A 19,325-nucleotide genomic window follows, 5' to 3' on the forward strand; every position below is an offset into this window, starting at 1 on the left:
AATCTCCAGCCCGCATACGGAGTACTTAGATACACATTTTGAGGAGTGGCTTGAACCCGCCCGTCACAAGGTCGACACTGACTTTGACGCCTGGCCTGATTCGACCTAGCAAGAATTCTGCTCGGAAGTTTCCATAGAAATGCAGGGGGTCATTCCTCATTCGTCCTTCATGCAAACGAGAGCGACTGCAATAATTCCTACACAGTACTGACATCCGGCCCCGACATGCAGGCTTGTTGTCTCGACTCTGGCTAGTAACCTCCCGGACTCACCGTCTCTTCCTCAGTATGTGCGAGTATAGACAAAACGAACAACGATCGACCCAAGCTGTTATCTATCACTGGTCACTCTGCACAGTAATAACTTTCCAGCAGAGTAAAGAATTTCGCTATCTCCATTATTCATGTTGCATGTACCCCTCGCAGGCAGTGAGCACCGACTACCCCCGAACAGCTCCCTGGGCGTTGCTGAGAAGGCCAACGCTGGCGTCTTGTCGCTTAGTATCAGAAGCAGGGGTGCTATCAAACAAAAGCGAAATGTGCATGCTGTGCGGAGTATCACCACTGGGAAGTTCGACTTTTTCATTTCGCCTGCTTCTTCATTCGGTCACTTGCAGAAGATGTGCAGAGACCCCATCCACAATTCCCTGCAGACCGACGATCATACTTTTGGGTCGCTTCGTGTTCATCAATGATCCGCGGGGTACCACAGTACGAGTATGAGTTATGTCTCCAGTTCAATTATTGGGCTCAAGGTGGGAAGAGGGCAGCGGGCTGATTCCGACTACAGTACTGTGCACTGCTGCGCACATATTCGTGCTCAGGGACCGTAGTTGATAACAGCTGGCCCGAGGCGAGGGGTGCTGCTACAATGTCGCTAACGCACTGTCGCACAGACCATACAACGGCAACCGCGCATTCTCTCTAGCCTCGAGGTAGTAAGGCGTGCTTAGGGACAATGAAAATTGTCCCTGTTTGCTACTAGCCCCATTGCGCGCTTGACCAGGACAGCATCCGCCGTGTACGGTATACACCAGTAAGCGGGGTTAGCAAGTTTGCTTCCTGCTCGAGAACACCGCGTCGGCCTGAACCTGACTGCTACGATGTGAGTATCGGCGGTTCCGCGCAGACCACAAATCTCAAAACACTCTTCCCGCAACCAACCAGATTGGGTCGCTGGTGGTCGGACGGCGAGGTGCAGCGACGTCGTGTAATGCACGGCGACAAGAGGCCATAATGTCATCGCGCTCAGTTGCGCGCATTGCCAGTGGTAGATCAAACACCACCAACGCACATTGGTCGGTGGGGTTGAAATTGGATACAGTGTACCGGCGGCTAGAAGAGGTTAGGCCCAGTTTGACGATAGAGAACAAATCCGAATGCAACTCCAAGCCTGATCCGAGAGTGAGAGCCCCGCGAGCGCCGATAAGCCAGTCGGACGCGTGCTGGGCAATGGCAACTCTCCGCGTCGACATCAGGGGCACCGAAAGTAGGTTTGCTTTCGCGGGCGGCGATCTTGGACAAATGGGCAAGGCGCGCACCTTTTAGATTCTGAAGTCGCTGTTCTTAATCTTTGGCGACGCGGGATTTCTAGCAGATGAGGTTTCCAATGAGTTTCGCGCGGTGCCTGGCTGATCTGGTTAGCTGCCTCACTAACCGATCTAATCTGGGTCCGGCGCACCCTTAGTGGGCTGTCGGGAAATTTGGCGTGACGGGCATTGGCTGGCAGCCGGGGAAACCCCCGCAGCAGGTCGCGGACGGCCACTCACAGGCGCTGTTTCAGACTCGCACTAAACTCTGGCCTCTGCGATCAACGAACCTCAAGTCCAACTCAAATCTGCCAAACAACCAGTGGATGCGTGTCAAGTCGCGCTGTCGACACCGGCGTCTGCTTGGACCTGCACGCAATCTAGAGGGTCCCCGGCGACGATGCCGCTAAATGGCCCTGCCTCCAGATATGCTCCTCGGCCGCCACATATACTTCTTGTACCTCCCTGACCCTGGGCGACTGAATCCTTCCTCACCCGTACACGCACAAAGCACCAGGATAGCATATTGCTGTCGTCCGAGTCCCTGAGCTCCCTCTCAGTTCCTGTCGCATTCGTTCTCTTCAACCAACCCGAGCAGCGCTCCCTCAGCTCGCCTTGCGCGACGCCCGCAACATCCATCAAACCACGACAGGTCCTCCGCGGACGGATCATATCTCGTCTCACGCTCACTTTAATCCGCGCAACAGCCCCTCCCGAAAGTGGCCATCTGGGATCACTCAACCTCACACAAGAGGAGTGGATCGAGACTGCGTTGAATGCAGTAGCCTTGCCATCGACAGCCTTGCGCACTGCTCCAGATCTAGCCCAACGATACACCTTCACCCTGCCAAGATGCGCATTCACTCCGCATTCGGAGCCCTAGTGCTCTTCCTTGCATCATTGGCTCTCGCCAACATGCCTCCTGGCGACTGGTCGGGGGAGACTACCGTCACTGTCACTGCCTCCATGTCGACCACTCACACTGTCACCAAATATCTGACTTATGCCAACGCCACGACGACTTCCAGTTACTCCGCCCCGACAGGCTGGAACGTGACCTCAAGCTACCCGACTGGAGCAAGCACGGTTCACAGCTCGGTCCTGACCGCTTCCGCTTCAGCAACCTCGAGCGTCTTCCCACCTATCGCTTCAGCCACTGGCGCCGCCAGTTCGCTAGAGATGAACCTCGTCGTCGCTGGTCTCGCCGGCGCTGCGGCATTGTTCTGGGGCTCGTTATAACCCGGAGTCGGACCCCTGGTCGATGTGCTCAGCAGCCGCTGGGCCGCCGATCGACCCGTTTCATTTCCTTGTCTTGACTGAGTCAATGTTTCTTATCATAACGAGCACTAGTTGCTTGTTTTATCTCCGTTTGATCTACGAACATTCGTCTCTGGGAGAGGTTGAATTGGAGAACACACCGAGGAGGAGTAAATCTGCGACGCAATGACTGTTACCGCAGCCGGTACTTTCATGGTCTACCCACTGGTTTGAGGGCGACATCAATCAACGCCTGGGGCGCAGATGGGCGTGGGCGGCCAATCGCTTCTTGCATATCCTTGAGCGCTTTGAATATGGGCCCAGGTTTGCGGACTCGACTGCTGGGGCGTGGGGAGTCATGTGGTGGGGGAAGGGGCCGTGGCTTTGGAATCACGACCGACATGATGAACTGCTTCGTCCATATACCCTGGAAGCATGGAAACCGAGTCTTCAGTCTCTGTTCGCACCACAGATGTACATTTAGTTAGTTGAGCGAGTCTTGTAGTTGTATCAAGAAACATGATGGAACTTGCGCGTGTCTCACTGCTTCGTGCCTTGGATCGTTAACCACTGCTGGTGTACGGAGCAGGGGTTTACCCGTGCAAACTCTCTGACCGTGGTCAGCGTGTCAAGCTGCTCGATGACATCGGGTGGAGCGGATCAGATTCGCAATGGAGCACTCCGTACTCGGTACTCCATACTTGTCACCTGTCATGCCCTGCTCGGAAAGAGATTTCCGTTTTGGGGGCTTGCTCGCTGGGCCTCTTGCAATGGCATTTAAATGGTAACACCAGTTTCTCATGACACAACCACTTTGTTGGATCAGTGAATGAAGCTCGAACTATCAATGCCAATGTCATGCTCTGAAGTGTTGTGGTCATGGGCCATGGCGGGTTGCGACCTTGTAGCTCGTAGGGCTGGACGTGGAGATGCAGCGTCATCAACATCACGTCCGCCGCCCGACACGCGATGTCCTTCCGAATTGGAGACGCGTCGCGACCCTCTCAACGGCTTTCTTTACACAATCTCAGTGCTGTGCTACTCGCACGCTGCCACTTGCCGCTGGTTTCAGAAGCGGATATTACTGACCTTGCCGCCCAAATTGACCTACTTAGCCTCGCATCTTTATTGTGAACTTCCCCGACATGGACGAGCCTGAGCTTCCTGCACTCTCCGCGCCCGCGCAGGCCGAAATCCGAGGACACACGCGCCCGTCCTTGCTGCTGACTCGGAAGAGGACGCGCTCTGACTATGCCGACGAGCCCGCCACGTCCAGCGACCCAGCGACGTTTTCCAGCGACGAAACCGCGCCCGGGGCCGAGAATTATGCCGCCGGCAAGAGGAAGAAGAAGCACACCTTCAGAGGCTCGTGGTGGGACCTTCACCCGGCCAAGAGCGGTACGAGGACGAGCCAGCGGAAGAAACGCGAGTTCCGGCGGAACTTCGACTCGGGAATATTCATGGGCAGTGAGAGCGAAGAACCTCTATCAAGCGATTCGTTCACCATGGAAGACGAATTCTTGAGGGACCAAGAGAGGTCCAGCCAGAAGGATCACGACTCTTCTCAGCATCCGAGAGTTCGGTCTTGCGGCAGTCAGGACTCGACGCCCAGAACGAAACTGGCTCTGCGCAATGCCGTTCAGGTGCCCAAGGAGCACGAAGCCGTCTGCCACGTCGTCAGACAGTGTCTCGAGCTGGGCAAGGAAGATGTGGATTTGTCGTGAGTGATCAAGCAGAACCCCCTACAGGACACTCGTCTGATGCCTTTTCCAGGGTCATGTCCCTATCAACTCTGCCGTCGGAAGTCAGCACGCTGAATACACTCAGCAAGCAAGAGGAGATCGCGGAGGGCATGCTTCACATTGGCACTGATCTCGAACCTCGGCTCCGTCTATTCCTGGGCAACAACCTCTTCACAAAACTCCCCAGTGTAGTCCTCGATCTCCGGCATCTGCGCTTCTTGTCCCTTCGGAACAACAATCTGAGCTCTCTCCCGCCCAGCATACGAGACCTATTCAACCTGGAATCCCTGAACATTGCAGGAAACCAGCTGACCGAGCTGCCTTCCGAGGTGCTGGATCTCGTCAGCAATGCCCGCTTGCAAGAGCTAATCCTCCATCCGAACCCATGGAATCAGCCCGCAAGGTTGCCGCCCAAGCGAATCCAACCGGGCTCCCACATCCCTCTCATACAGAATGGGAATCTGCGGCTCTGGCAACCGATCTCTGCCCCTGATCACTTCGAGGGCGAATGCCCGCCACGACTGGCGACGAACTCGAACTCTCCTATCCCTTCGCTGACCGAGCTTGTTCTCCGGCATTTGGCCAAGCTCGACCCGAGAGGAGAAACCGTGGATTATACCGAGTACATGCCGCATGGTAGTCCTCAGACGGTGCTGGACAATCTCAGCTCCCTCAAAGAGCATCCAGATCGACGGTGTGGCTCGTGTAAACGACAGATAGTCCGGGCAGCGAAAGAAGAGATCCAGTGGTGGTATGTGAGCCGTGACCCGTCAGGTGGAGACTCTGAAGAGACGACTGGGGAAGTTGCGTCGCCTCCTAGAGCCATCAAATTTCGACATCTCCTCTGCTACGATGCATGTCGAGGATCAGGAGTCAGTTCGGAACTCTAGTAAGAGGTGTCCAGTGGACGGGGCTTGAAATGTGGATGGTACGGAGTATCTCTGTATGTAATACTTCCAGTGAAGAGCCTCACAGTATGGCAGTAGGCTACCTTGACTGCGTACGCTAAACATACTATTGGGACGATGCATGAGCTTAACACCATGGCGGCGATGAATGTCCCTTTTTCGTTAAGACTGAACTGAACCAAATCGGACTGATTTCATGCTCCTGCACTAGCTGCCCTTCATATGCACAAGGTGTACTCCGTATGTACATTACATCCAGACTCGTCCGAGCACAGTATCTATTGTACCCCAAAGTGGTTACAGCAAAGCACGTTTCCCAGAATTGTCGTACATGGGATGGGATCGCAGTGCTGGACTGGAACCGATGCCCACGCGATACAAGGATGCAATAATTTACCTCTGTCCTGCACGACTTGTGCTATCTACGTACCTACCTACCTACCGTACGTACGTACGGTGCTTGGAGTGGTGAAAAACTCACCTCAGCTGACCTGGGCAGGTCCAAAGGAAAGAATATACATACGGAGTACATAGGGCTAGTAACCACATCGGTCGATATCGGGTGGTCGATTATCACCGCTTTTGAAAATATATGCGCACAGCACAGCACATAATTACGTACTATGTACTCACATGAACTTGGGACTTACTCATCCTTACACCTGTCTTGTCGACAGGGAAAGGGAGGAGAAGAGGTTGCCCGAGCAAACGTACGTACGGTAGATGATCTCCCATGTCCTGCTCTAGTCGAGTCTGCTCTAGTTCTAGTCTCTTTGGCGCCCCATTCGCGGCCTTGCTGCCTCCAGTCCTGGCTGACGGCTCATTTTCGTTTTCATTCTTCATTTCTGTCCATCGCCATGCCCGTAAGCTTGAGCTCGAAAGGGATGCGCATCGCCGTAAGCGTGATCGACCATCTTCGACTGCGCCACGATCCGTCTCTCAATCTCGGCGCGCCAGTTCTCGGCCGTGCACCGCTTGCGCTCCTGCTCGTGCTGCGGGTGGTCGCCCGGGTTGACGCTCAGACATTCTCGGGATTTGGGGTCGTCGAAGTAGATCTCCTCGATGCGGGTGCGGGTGTCGCAGTTGAAGTCGAAGACCGTGATTCTTTGGTGGTCCTCTGGGAGGCCACCGCCACTGGATGGAGACGAGGGCGGCGATTTCGGGGACTTGACGCCTTCAAGGGCGGCTTTGACCTTTTTGATTGGTGAGAGGGAGTGATGATACCGGTGTTGTTGGGCCTCTGGCGGCATGGCTGCCAAAGAGAATTCGTGAGGTTGACCTGACCCGGTATGGTTCTTTCGTGTGTGATTGGCCCGCGCCCTTATTCTGCGTCTCGAGGCTGGAGATTCTCGGGTTCGAGGATATCAAGATCCTCGTCCCGGCTGGAAGTGCCTAGGGCTCCAATCAAGATGAAAGATCGGTCAGGGAAGGGCCCCGGTGGCATGGAGTTCGAAGTCTTCGCGACGACAATCCTTGACCGGGTGATGGTAACGTGCGATGAATCTGTGACGGAGCAATGGAAGTCGACATGAGTGTAGTGAAAAGGGGCTTGTTAATATCGTCCGGCAAGGCTGTTGATTGAATTGTTGTTCTTGCTGAGGTCGCGTTGGTAGAATTCACCCCGTTGGCCTGGGACAGGTGTCTTGATACAGTACCTCGTTTCCTTGGCCCAACCCATCAACGAACACAAGACCGACGGTCGATCGTTGGTATAAATAAGGCCTGACTGTGTTGTCACAAGTTATGATGTCGTGGAACATGTCACAAGCATACAAAGCAGGCAGGATGGAAAGAATGGAAACAGACACACCACACCAACCGAGCGAATAGAGGACAGAGGGCGTCAAGAGTTACCCAAGTATTAAGCCACGTCCTGTTCGCCGTCGCGTCCCATTTCCGTCTATGGGGTATCTCAAGTCGTTAAGTTATCACGAACGCCAAAACCGTAGCAGGAGTGACCGCGGATCGAAAAATCAGCGTTCGAAGAAACCTCCATCGCTCATGTCTTCGTCCTGGTCACTGTCCAGATCGGCAGGGTCGATGACACCGTCGTGGTCGAGCCAGTCTGGCTTCGCCTCCGTCAGATCGGGCCCATTGGTACTGCGCATTCGAGCATCTTCCTTCCCGCCGAGTGTGGCCAGGCTGGTCTTGAGCTGTTTGCCAGTAGTCAGCTTGCCCTCGCGTAATAAATCCAGCTGTGCCTCTCCCTTTTCCATCCGTTCCTCAATTTGATACCACATGGGTGGTTTATCGCCTGCAGCAGTGCGGACCACGTTGGCTGCTTGCTCGTACTGACTGCGAAGCTCCCTCTGCTGCTCCTCGTCCAGGATGGCAAAGTCGAGTCTGTTCATTTGAAACTTCGCTCGCTTCCTCTTGTCTTTGTTGTCGGTGTGGTCGTTCGGAAACAGGCTAATGTACTTGTCACCCAAAGGAGCGTACTTGGCGTAGTTGAGATCCACCTCCGTGATGTGTATCTGCTTTTCGAGCTCCTTCCTCGCATTTTCATCATTGCAAGAATCTCTCTGCCTAACCAGCTTTTTGAGATTTCGTTCCGATTTCTGTCGCTCTACAAACCGGATAAAATGATAGCGCTGGAGATTCTTTCTGGCCTCCTGTTTGAGTTTGTTCTGTTCCTGCTCAAACAGCAGGGCGGCAAGCTCGCGCTCCTTTTCCTGTCGAATTGTGCCAGGGAGCTCTTGTTTTTGCAACTGATTCTTCAGCGAATGTATTCTCGTGGAGGGATTGGTGGCTCGTTCATGCCTGGTTTTTGTGACTGCAGACCGGACAGGTGGCAGGCTGGGCACGTCCTCTTGTCTGGGTTTTTCACGGCGCTCGCGTACTCCGTCGTCTCCGGGTCGGTACGACTCATAACTCCGCGGATGATCAGGTCGAGATCCGTTGTCGCGCGGAGCCCATTTGGGGCGGTATTTATCGGTTCCACTGGGTTTCGGCCGGTATGTATTAGATGCAGGGCGAGTAGAATATCTGTGTGGAGGACCACGCTCTTTCGCCATTCTGCAGAAAAGGCGAGCGTGGACACAGAGGCAGGGACAAGTCGAGTGAATTCCCAGTCGAGCCTCTCGGTGAGTCTGTGGTCGAAATTCCCCAGATTTTCTGATTCTGCCGCTCGTCACCGCCTGCGCAAAGTGGGCCTAGACGCTAATCCTTTCTGGGACATGTTCACCTTCAGCTCACGCGCGCCTGAATTTCCGTTCCGTGGAGCGACAACATGGAAGCTGCCATTCGCTTCTCCCAGAACTCCTTGCCTGGGAGCGGCCAGCGCTTCTTGTATGTGGATGTCGTGGGCAAATCTTTCCGCTTGTGCAATGTTACGGGCCATGCGAAGGACATCTTGCAGTATGACACTATCCATACCACGACCAAGGTACCGGCATTTCGAGCATTCGATTGGCACCCATCCAATGAAGACCTGGTTGTAGTGGGACAAGCTGGCGGAGAGGCCACTCTTCTCAACATTGCTGAAGGCCATCAGGACTCTCTGTCATTCCAGGTCAGAAGCCAGCGCTCCTGCAATGCCGTCGCCCTCAACACCCAGAACCTGCTGGCCGCGGGACTCGATAAAGTCCGCACTGACTTTTGTCTGAACATATGGGACTTCAACCAGCGCATGCCTGCACCAGGGTCGAAGGGCTTCTCCAAGAACTATTCCGATCCCTTGCACAAGCTAGCAAGTGGAGAACCCATCACAAGCCTCAAGTTCTTCCAGGATGACCCTTCTCTCCTAGTTGCCGGAGTCAAAGGTCAGTTTGTTAGGCTATACGACCTGAGGGAGCCCTCAGTCAGCAATGGGCTTCAGTTCGCCACAAGATGCGTCCACAACTTGGCCATCGACTGGCTCGACGAGAATTACTTTGCTTCCTGCTATCCCACTAGCGACCCTTCCGTTTGCGTCTGGGACCGAAGAATGATCAGCCGAGTCAACACTCCTCACATGGGCTTCCAGCATAACGAGAACCGTCCGCCAGAGTTGTCACTTGAGCTGAAGAGTGCTATCACGAGCCCGGGTACCATCTGGAGTCTGCGGTTTTCAAAAGCTCAGCGCGGTTGCCTGGGCGTCCTTTCCAGTACCGGAAATCTGAGGGTGTACAACCTGGGCAAGGACTTCTCAGAAACCTCCCGGGTCGAGCAAAATGAAGGCCATGGAATGTCTTGGGAAACAAGCCAGCCACAAGAGATCTACCTCGATCGCACGCAAGATATTGCAAAACAATTTTCAGATCCGTCCGCCCTTATGGAGGAGAAATCACGAATTGTCTCCTTTGACTTTCTGACAAGCACCACGAAATCCAGGCGGCCCAGAATTCTAGCCTTGGACGGGCACGGCCGTGTTAAGCTCATGTCACCAAGCCCAGTACCAACCCCTACCACGCTTGCTCCTCCCGGATTTTTGTGCAAAGGCACCTCTTCGATCGAAACATTGTCCATAGAACCTACCGACACAGGTTCCACAATCGATCAAGTACGTCGACGAGCACAGCCCCGAAACACCCTAAGGCAGACGTTCAGACAGTCGCGACAGACCAAGACAGCTGCTGGTGGTAAAAGAATGTCAAGCCTGGACGACCAGGCATGGCATGCAGATCTCGGCTTTTACGAGACAGATGTGCCTTTCTCAGACCTTCTGATTCTCCTCTCTGCCCAAAGGCTGCGCTGTGAAGCTGGCTATCTGCTGAACCCGGTCCAGAACAAAGCGATCGTCTCGGACTCTCATTGGCTGCAGTCGTTCTGGGCCTGGGTCGAACGTGCTGCCAGGGTCTCTAAGAATGGCAACATGGCCCAAGATAACCTGGATTTATCCTTTATCGGCGTCTATAGTGTTTGGATGGAAGTCATCGACCTGAAGAACCGGACTTTGGGTCCAAGTTCCAACAAACCGGGCCGGATCATTGAAAACCTCGTTCGCCGCCTGAGCGTACCTAGGATCAATAGCGTTGACACGGAATATGCTGCTAACAGGCAGCTTTGCCTTCACACCGCCGGCCTAGCCTGGTCGCCGGAGGAACTCGAAGTCACGGTCAAACGGTTGGTGGCCAAAAATCAACACACAAAGGCCGCGGCATTGGCTCTATTTGCAATGGATCGCAAGCTGGTCTACGAGGCTCTCCGCAACAAGACAGCCAATCAGTCTCACAAAATGCTAGCAATGGCTATTGCGGGAGCCTTCAGAAGAGCGAGGGCGAGTGATTCAGAGACTGTGACTAGGGATGAATCTGACGAGGACGACTGGGCAGCCACAATCGCATCCTTGGCCGACGACTTGACCGATCCTTATGCCCGAGCAATTCTAGCCTATGTCAAGACCGGGGATTGGTCGAATGTCGTTGCAGAAGAGTCACTTCCTCTCAAGTATAGGGTATGCGTAGTTTTGCGACACTACGACGACTCGAAGTTGACACATTATATTGCTCAAGCCACCAAAGATGCAGTCGCCGCAGGGGACATTGAGGGCGTTATCCTCACGGGTACCGCGACACAGGCTGCTTTTGATCTAATGAGCAACTACGTTCAGCGCTTTGGCGACTTACAAACGGCCGTGCTAGCGCTTTGTCCAGCTGTGCCACGCTATCTCAATGACGAGAGAGTGATTCGTAAGTTCACAGCATGGAAGGACGCGTATAAGCATATGATGAACAGCTGGGACCTCAAGTTCCACCGTGTTCGGTTCGATATTGCCTGCCAGAATGCGGCCAAAGATGAATCAGGACGACCGCTCATAGCTCCAGCGAAACAGCAGGTCCGCCTGGTGTGTCAGTACTGCTCGCAGAGCCTCGCACATAAGGCTGGAACCAGTGATGAGACATCTTCGGGATCCAAGACAGTCGATACACCGAGACATCCGCTCAGTAAGGAGAAGGCTGCAGCTATTGGCACTGTCTGCCCTAAATGCGAGCGCCACCTGCCGCGTTGTGGTGTCTGTGACATGTGGCTTGGAGTTCCGGATGAGTCCTACCTACCTTGGTACAGGACCATTCATGCTTCAAAACATGAATTGGGCAAGGCCAGCCTCGACCTCAGCGCGAGCGTTTCAGGCAGCATTCAAACCACACTCGGACCCGATACTTCGGCAGGGGGAGGATTGAAGGGCACTTTATCGCCTCGACCAAAAACCTCCTCGCAGAGGCAATCGAAATCGTCAGCAACTGATTCTTCGGCCAGGACAGCAGTCCCCATCGGTAGTTTTACGGACCTGGGCCCTGATTCCGTCCCAGACATCGTTCTACGCCAGTCAGTGATCCCAACTGCAGAGACTGACCTGGAAGCGCAGAAGGCGGTAGCAGCTCGGAAGTGGGACATTGCCATGTCTCGCTTCACAGTGCTGTGCGTCAAATGTTCCCATGGTTGTCATGCTGCTCATGCGCGAATGTGGTTCGAAAAACACCATATCTGTCCTGTCCCTGAGTGCAGGTGTCTGTGCAACGAATGAAATTCAGGCGACCTCATCTACCTTAGCAGCTCACCAGACGTGGTAGCCAAACACGACATGATTTCTACCACTGAGAAACGGCAACGACTACCAAATGGAAAGCGTCCAAGGGTCTCGCTCGTGATGCATGCTAATCCTACTATGGTTCGTCACATCGGAAAGGGACCAGGCGCACCACCACCCAGTAGATCAGGCCCACCATCTGATGTCACGTGGGTCTAACTTTTCGCTTTTTTCCCCAATTCAGACGCTGGAGCTTGGGCTCCATGGGGATATATCAACCTCTAGACTGCCCCTTCGCCTTGGATTCTCCATGGAGAGTGTCTAAGTGGCCTCAAGCCCAGGTCCATACCAACAGCTATATCAGGATGACTCGGCCGACGGCGCCTCCACCCCGCAGAAACGGGACTGGTATCCTCTTCGCTTTCATCTTTACCACACTCTCAATTTGCGGGGTGTATGCACTCCGCATTGCCTCAGTACAGTCAGGAATAGCGGATAAAATGGAGCGGATCACCACAACATATCGATTCTTTGAACATCCTTTGTCTCTTCGAACGACTTACACGGGCATAGCGCCTGTCGACCAAGGTCTCAGCTTTCTTGTTACGGCTTTCATGAACGCGGCTTCTGGCTGGGACGCGGGCTTCTTCGTGTTTCTGGGATACTTTTTGGTGTCCTTCTTCGCAATCCTAACAGTTTGGGCGGTTGAGAGCTGCAGAGAGAGGAATGCGCGGGCCTTGACGAGATTGTAAGCTTATCTCCCTCGTTGTGCGCAACAGTGTGAAGTGTGATCTGATGGGCGTGAATCAGTACTTATATCTACGCCCTCCTGTATCAGACTGTCGGCGGAGCCGTCATCATACCGATCTACTATCTTGCATACCTCTACGACACATCTAGCAACTCATACTGGTTGAAGCCTCGAACAATCCCACTTCCATATGCGAAAGCGCTCCTCCCAGCTTTGATCATCGGCTACCTCATCCCGACCGTCTTGATATTCCTTCCCTACTCTGCCCCAGATATGTGGACTACCCAGGCGGTGGTTGCTTTCTGGCAGCCATCCCCATGGTACGTCGACATTCTCATCTGGGTGTTTGCTAAACTCTACTCTGGCCGGAGCAGCACCAAGAGCAGTTCCCCGAACCGCAACAGCGACATTCCCTATCTCAGCCGCACCTACCTGACGTCCTTCCTAGTGACCGGCATGTTACACCTCTTTATGATCTACTTAATCCTCTTCTCACCAAACCCCGAGCATAGCTTCAGCCATATGTTCCTGAACCCATTGTTTTACTCCTCGACACAGATGTCCATGGTACAGGGCATGCACGGGATCTTCCTGGCCGACTTTTGGATCATTTTCGTCAGCTCACTGGTCTGGGCGTACCTTGCGATCTGGGACTTGAAGAGGATGGAGCTGGCGGATATCAATCTCCGGACGGCGGCGCTCCTAATAGCGATTGGGACAGTTGCCGTGGGACCTGGGGCTGTGGTCGCCGGTACCTGGTATTGGAGAGAGAAACGGCTTATTGAACCCGAGAAAGAGAAGGAGGGGTGACGAGAGGTGGTTCATCGTCACAACATGATAGCGACGGGATGGATATTGTAGGCACTGGCAGGTCAAACAAGCACTGCCGAAGACTTGCTTACTGCGGAGTACTTCTTTCGGGACAAAAGGACGAGGACCCGGTACAGGGACAACGCTATGCCAAAACACCGGCACTGTACGGACTGTCAAGCCTGTCGACGGATGTACCTGTCATTCAGATTTATGTGCCGGGTGGACAAAATCGAATAGTAATGCCTCACCCGCCCCCGCAGTAGACGCTCATTTCATCCCAAGTCAACCCAATTTAGTCCAGTCCAGTCCGATCTTTTTGAGACACGCGTCGAGGAGCCTCAAATAGTGACCGCCAATATCACACCACACAGTCCACACCGCACGCAGCAGGCACATTCACCCACTAGCTACAGCAGCTAATTAGGCAGCTCCAGCTACCTAGTAATTCAGTCTAGTCTAGTCTCCGACCCTCCCATTCCGCACCTCCTTCACCACGTCCCGCGGCGTTTTGTTCGCCGATGGAAGCGACGTGTCAAAAGCCACACGCTCGTCGGAACCAGCGCCCGTGGTCGTCACAGTAGCGTCCTGATCTCGAGCCTCAGCATCCCAGAACCGTCGGTGGTGCACGGCACGCACGAACCGCGGAGCCCGGCCCCGTGCGCGGTTTGTCTGGAGGGAACCACAGCCAGCTGAAACTACTGTATTCTGTCGCACTCAGCCACCTTCCGCATGACAGGAAGGGAAGGGTGTTCGGGGTGAAAAGGTGAGGTGAAGAAACGGCAACGGCCACTCACAGGTTCAATATTCCTTGTAGACCTCGTCGGCCGGGACAGTGCGGCCGAATGAAACCAGTCCGATGATGTACGTTTAAGACGTTTATCGTCACGTAGGTCATGATGCCGCTTGTTATGGGTGGGCGTGGGACGTTGTGAGTCACAGTCACAGGCAGGTGCGAAGGGCCCTTTCCGGGGACGACTGCTCTATCTAGCAAGACATGGGCAAAGACACGGACACGGACATGGACAGGCAGGCGGGCGAGCAGGTGGGGTACCGCACTTACGCGATGAGACCGTATGCGATCGAATAGGAAAAGGGCATAAAGACCAGAGTGACGAACGCGGGGAGCGCATCGCCCGCGTATTTCCGGTTGATGTCGACGATGGAGCGGGCCATCATCCAGCCGACCTGAGACGTGAGCGCGGAAGTTGGCGATATGGTCAATACCATTAGATATCAGTTCTAGGTAGGCGACATACCAACACGAGAGTACACCCCGTGGCCCACGGCGGGATGGACGCAAAGACGAGTGAAAGAAGATGGCGACGAAGAAACAAACCCCGTCGTCATGGCCGTCAGACCCGTCCTGCCGTCCTCGGCAATCCCGGCGCCGGACTCGATGAACGCGGTGACGGGCGACGTCCCCATCAGGGAGCCGAAGGAGATGGAGATGGCATTCGTGCAGTACGCGAGCGTGGAGCGCGGGAATGCGCTCGTCGTATCGTCGACTACGCCCGAGAACCGCGCCATCGAGTACAATGTGCCTGTGCAGTCCAGGATGTCGACGGACAGGAAGGTGAAGAGCGCGAGGGCGAGTTTGGGCCCTGCGGCACTGACGTCCCAGTCTTGTGCGCCCAGCGTGTGCTGGATCGGGTAGAAGTGCACGACTTTTTTGAAAAGCCGAATCGGTCGTTGCCCTCGGGCGTGTCGGGGAAGTAGGTGAAGGACGTGGATCAGGGCCACAAGGGGATGGCCACGACCGCGATGCCTACTATCATTGCCGACTTGACCTTGTACATGATCAGGAGGGCGGTGATGACGCCGCCGCAGAAGATGCCGATCCAGACCTGTATGCCGCGGATGGGACGGTTCCCGTCAGTGTCGGCCACACAGTACCCGGGCATGGGATAACAAGGACGAGACAATTTTCACAGTTGGGTTTTGAAGCTTATGGCTCTGACAGACGCCGAACTCGTCTCGGTACCTGACTGGGCAGCCCGCGAGCTCGAGAGGGGTGCTCTGCGCGCCCGTGATGACTCCGAGGCCCGCCGACGTGGACAGGCCGATCAGCGTGAGGAAGAGGCCGATGCCTGCTGTGCTGGCGATCTTTGAGCGACGAGGAGATGACGCCCACAAGCCACTGGCGCATGCCGATCAGGAAGAGGAATGCGAAGATGAAGCCTTCGATGAACACGGCCGTCAGGGCGAGCCGGTACGAGACTGGTCCGGTACCGTGAAACCCGACGACTTGGTAGGTAAAGTAGGCGTTGAGTCCCATTCCGGGGCTGTGTCATGCAGTCGGTATCAGCAGGGTCTCATTGTGGCCACAATAGGAGAAGTCTTACGCAAGCGCCACGGGCAGATTCGTGAGGAAGCCAAACACAAACGAGGCAAGTTCCGAGATCGTGGCCGTCGTGGTGATCAGGTCCCTTTGAATGTCTGAGCAAGATGTATAGGAGTTAGCTAGCATATAATCTAATGGTCGACGACACATGCAGGGATTCACGACGCAACGTACCAAGGACGCAGCGCGCATAGTCGGTGTCCTTGAGACAAGTCGGGTCCGACGCGCTCTCACAGATACAAGTGCCCCCGGACTGAGAGACAATGGATCCCTTGTTTGCAGATCTGGGTCAATGACAACCCCAAAAAACGAGCCCTCCAGCGTGGATACTCACGTTGACGGCGATGATGTACGCCATAGTAGCAAAGGTGGTCACACCAGCGCGGAGCTCGGTGAGGAACGTCGTGCCCAGGATCTCCTTTTCCTGTGAGTGTAAACAATGGATTCACTCCAGATGAAGGGGTCGCAAGGGACTTACATGGCCGCAGCCTTGCAGGCGGAACACGCGCCCGAACGTCGACTTCGCGACATACTCGTTGATAGCCCTGGTGTATTGTTGAGTGGCAGCCATGTCTGGAGTGTGAGTGTGGTCCTGCTCGAACACAAAGTCGCAATCCCGCTAGCCTCACGCTGGGGGAGTAAACTGGACATAATAAATACTGGCCAGCAAGGCATCGGAGGGTCCCTTGCAAGAGACAAGCAATAGATAGGTTGACCAGACTCGCGACACGGCTCAGAAGAGCTGCTCTTGGTAACGGGCTGTGCCACACACGCGAGGCGAGGACCTAAACTGTTCGTCCGTCCCTCCATGCAGGTTGGCCCACATGGACCTGGTACAGTAAGGCTGCGGGCGGGGATCATCTTTCCTTGCTATCTATCTCTTATCTGTCTGTCTATCGACTGCCTGTAAGTTGAAGCATGGATTTGGCATCTACATGCCCTTGAGCAACCATGTTTAACGTTCCCTTCAAGAACCCCTTGGAGGCTGAGACCGTGAGCCAGCGACGCGAGCGCAAGGCCAAGGAGTCCGGAGGCCCAATTCGGAACCCCACCTCAGGCTCTGGGGCAAGGCTGGGAAGTGAGAGAGGAGGCAGCATTGCGAAGATCACCATCTTCGGAACCGCCAAGGCTGCAACAACTCGGGTAGTGGTAGCAACTGTATCAAACGGTCGGGACAAGGCAGCGGCCAAACAACATGTTGATGGCGTTGCCGATGAAGACGATGTCGACGTCGACTCTGATCGGTCAGAGCTCGCTGGCTCGCCAGTCCTGGTGACCTCGCCGTCGTTCATCCCCGTCTCACACGTGCGGCAGCTTTCCGAACTTTCGACCTCGCCCTCAGTTTATCGACAAGAAGGTCCGTTGATTCTCCCCTCCAACCAGTGACGGTTGATCTTGTGCTGATCGATGAACTAGCTGTGGCTTCCGCGCCTAGGAGACCGGCTAAGGGGCCACCACCAGCCGTCGATGGCCCCCTGGAACGTCTTCAACAGTGGGGTGAGAGAAGATCCCACGTATACGCCGCCAACTCTGGTCGACACAGCTACGCAAGCCCAGGGGAGCCAAGCAGACCAGCAAGTCCTGTTCGGCTGGAACAGACCTCTGCGTCTCAAGCCACGAAGTACCGGCCAGAGAGGTCAGATCCAGCCAGCCGTGTCTTTGCCCCTGGAAAGCTAGCGAGAATCGAGCCCCAGATATCCCGTCGTCCGCTACGCCTCGAGCTCGAGCACGTGTACAACGGGAGTGGCGAAATCGGACACGATCTGTCCACTTAAAAGCACTCCCGAAACGGTGCAGAGCTGCGAAGGGCAGATATTCCCTTTCCCTGTGGAGTCACAACGACGGGGATATGTTCAAGCCGCGGCGACCCCAGCGTCAAACGAGCACAAACGCAACCTGGACGCTAGGACTGGGACAGCATCTCGCCCTGTAGCCACAGTTGTTTCAGACTGAGAGCACGTCCAACCATAGAACTCGAAAGAGCACAACACGATGGCCCAGATGGTAGAAAGTCTGCCTTTTCTTCTGGCCTTGGCTCAGATTGCACCGCTTGAAGTTTTGTTGCTGTAGACTCCATGAAGATTGAGATGATGCGAATCCGGATGTCACTGATGTCGTAACTCTCCAAAAGAAATTATGGGCTCTGATCGGGCTGAGACATCTCAACAATCATCTGGATGCAAAGAGAGTTTGTCACAGTAGTGGGAAAGCCCGTGCCGAAGAGAAAGAGGAGAAACTGGTCCAACACGAGAAGAGCGTCGTGGTGATCAGTGAGGACGTAGGTAAGTTTGGCAGTGTGCTCTCTCCGCCTCACAAGCCATGGTTCATTTCCGTCCGTTCGCTGAATTTGATCATGAACCTTACCCGAACACCGACTGACTCTCAACTCGCATCCGCAGTTGACAGCTGGCTCCACACTGCCAGCTTCCCACAGCACCAGGTATCCTGGCTTCGACCACTCTCCAACGACACCTCCACGCTATATGGGACATTACTCCGTAATGTAGAGACCAAATCCTGGGTCAAAATACCTACACTCCCATACCCCGACACTTCAGTGGACCTGATTTCGTTTCGCGCCATCCCCGTGCTCCTGCAATCCAGCCAATGGCCCGTGTTTGCGCTGGAATGCGACAGGATTTTGAGCCCCGGAGGCATCTTCGAAGTCACGGTTGTGGACCCCTGCCGCGCAATTGTGGTCCGCTCCTGCACCGGTGGACGGCCGAGAAGATCATCCTCGGGCTGGAAAGGAGGTTTCTGGTCACGCATCCCACGATGATAATCCCAGTGTGGTTGGACGATGTTGCTGAATTTGAGCATCCTGACATCTAAAGTGTCTCTTTTCCTGCCGTTGGGGAGGATGACATGGACGAAAGAAAACTGAGCGACTGGACTGGAGCGGCATATCCGACGACACCAGCGCTCCCCAGAGTGACCGCGACCTTCGAGGGCTCAGCGTAGCGGTAGGACGCTATTGTTACCAGGCACTCTACGGTGGTCTTGCTCATTGTGAGGCATTTTCCACCGGGAGAATTGGCTCAGGAAACGATGCACTGTCGGTGGTGGTGGTGGGCAGATCCTGCAATGATCAGAGAATGCCAGGATTACAGCACTTTTTTCGAGCTGCTGACTTATAGATGTCGGAAGAAAAGAAGCCTGCCAGCGGAAGCATGATATAGAAGAGAGCCGGCATCCTGATCTAATCGCCGGACGGTATTTTGGGAACATAAAGTTCTGACGTTGTATCCTTTGTACAATCAGGTCCCTTGGTCAGAGAAAGTGATTGAGGTCGTGCTGATCCGCTCATCGCAATCTAATGGTCAATATGCGAACGGCTCGATCGGGAATATAATTGAACAGGACGTATAATCGCCCTCTTCTTGACGGTGCCGGAGGACTCGCGACATAGTGTTCGAGAGGAAGAGACGTAACCAGCGGGTGGAAGCGGTCACAGCCAAATGAGCACCTGGCACGCTTTGGAAAACGTTGCTTCCATTCTGCTGACATGCGATGTGCTCTCAGCCCCAAATCCTTCTG

The 19,325-nt window shown here is 54.7% G+C and overlaps 8 protein-coding genes across 8 annotated transcripts; 4 read left to right on the forward strand and 4 right to left on the reverse strand.

Moving 5' to 3' along the window:
- Positions 1-2,443: 2,443 nt before the first annotated feature.
- Positions 2,444-2,767, forward strand: A1O7_00751 (uncharacterized protein; the record flags this gene model as incomplete). Its single annotated transcript, XM_007754792.1, has 1 exon — positions 2,444-2,767. One exon carries the CDS (start codon positions 2,444-2,446, stop codon positions 2,765-2,767), a length of 324 nt encoding a protein of 107 aa, XP_007752982.1.
- A 1,163-nt stretch (positions 2,768-3,930) lies between these two features.
- On the forward strand, positions 3,931-5,417 carry A1O7_00752 (uncharacterized protein; the record flags this gene model as incomplete). The annotated part of the gene is made up of 2 exons (XM_007754793.1): positions 3,931-4,505; positions 4,559-5,417. The coding sequence occupies 2 exons, from the start codon at positions 3,931-3,933 to the stop codon at positions 5,415-5,417; spliced, it is 1,434 nt and encodes a 477-aa protein (XP_007752983.1).
- Positions 5,418-6,274: 857 nt separating this feature from the next.
- On the reverse strand, positions 6,275-6,685 carry A1O7_00753 (uncharacterized protein; the record flags this gene model as incomplete). Its single annotated transcript, XM_007754794.1, has 1 exon — positions 6,275-6,685. One exon carries the CDS (start codon positions 6,683-6,685, stop codon positions 6,275-6,277), a length of 411 nt encoding a protein of 136 aa, XP_007752984.1.
- Positions 6,686-7,408: 723 nt separating this feature from the next.
- Positions 7,409-8,449, reverse strand: A1O7_00754 (uncharacterized protein; the record flags this gene model as incomplete). Its single annotated transcript, XM_007754795.1, has 1 exon — positions 7,409-8,449. One exon carries the CDS (start codon positions 8,447-8,449, stop codon positions 7,409-7,411), a length of 1,041 nt encoding a protein of 346 aa, XP_007752985.1.
- Positions 8,450-8,664: 215 nt separating this feature from the next.
- Positions 8,665-11,880, forward strand: A1O7_00755 (uncharacterized protein; the record flags this gene model as incomplete). Its single annotated transcript, XM_007754796.1, has 1 exon — positions 8,665-11,880. The coding sequence occupies one exon, from the start codon at positions 8,665-8,667 to the stop codon at positions 11,878-11,880; it is 3,216 nt and encodes a 1,071-aa protein (XP_007752986.1).
- Positions 11,881-12,383: 503 nt separating this feature from the next.
- Positions 12,384-13,444, forward strand: A1O7_00756 (uncharacterized protein; the record flags this gene model as incomplete). Its single annotated transcript, XM_007754797.1, has 2 exons — positions 12,384-12,631; positions 12,694-13,444. 2 exons carry the CDS (start codon positions 12,384-12,386, stop codon positions 13,442-13,444), a joined length of 999 nt encoding a protein of 332 aa, XP_007752987.1.
- A 1,059-nt stretch (positions 13,445-14,503) lies between these two features.
- Positions 14,504-15,348, reverse strand: A1O7_00757 (uncharacterized protein; the record flags this gene model as incomplete). The annotated part of the gene is made up of 3 exons (XM_007754798.1): positions 14,504-14,632; positions 14,708-15,088; positions 15,217-15,348. The coding sequence occupies 3 exons, from the start codon at positions 15,346-15,348 to the stop codon at positions 14,504-14,506; spliced, it is 642 nt and encodes a 213-aa protein (XP_007752988.1).
- A 44-nt stretch (positions 15,349-15,392) lies between these two features.
- A1O7_00758 (MFS transporter, AGZA family, xanthine/uracil permease) lies at positions 15,393-16,359 on the reverse strand (the record flags this gene model as incomplete). Its single annotated transcript, XM_007754799.1, has 5 exons — positions 15,393-15,729; positions 15,790-15,883; positions 15,963-16,059; positions 16,123-16,212; positions 16,267-16,359. 5 exons carry the CDS (start codon positions 16,357-16,359, stop codon positions 15,393-15,395), a joined length of 711 nt encoding a protein of 236 aa, XP_007752989.1.
- Between the last annotated feature and the right edge of the window lie 2,966 nt (positions 16,360-19,325).

The sequence above is a fragment of the Cladophialophora yegresii genome (assembly GCF_000585515.1).
Source record: "Cladophialophora yegresii CBS 114405 chromosome Unknown aczIN-supercont1.1, whole genome shotgun sequence".
In the NCBI taxonomy this organism is placed as follows: domain Eukaryota; kingdom Fungi; phylum Ascomycota; class Eurotiomycetes; order Chaetothyriales; family Herpotrichiellaceae; genus Cladophialophora; species Cladophialophora yegresii.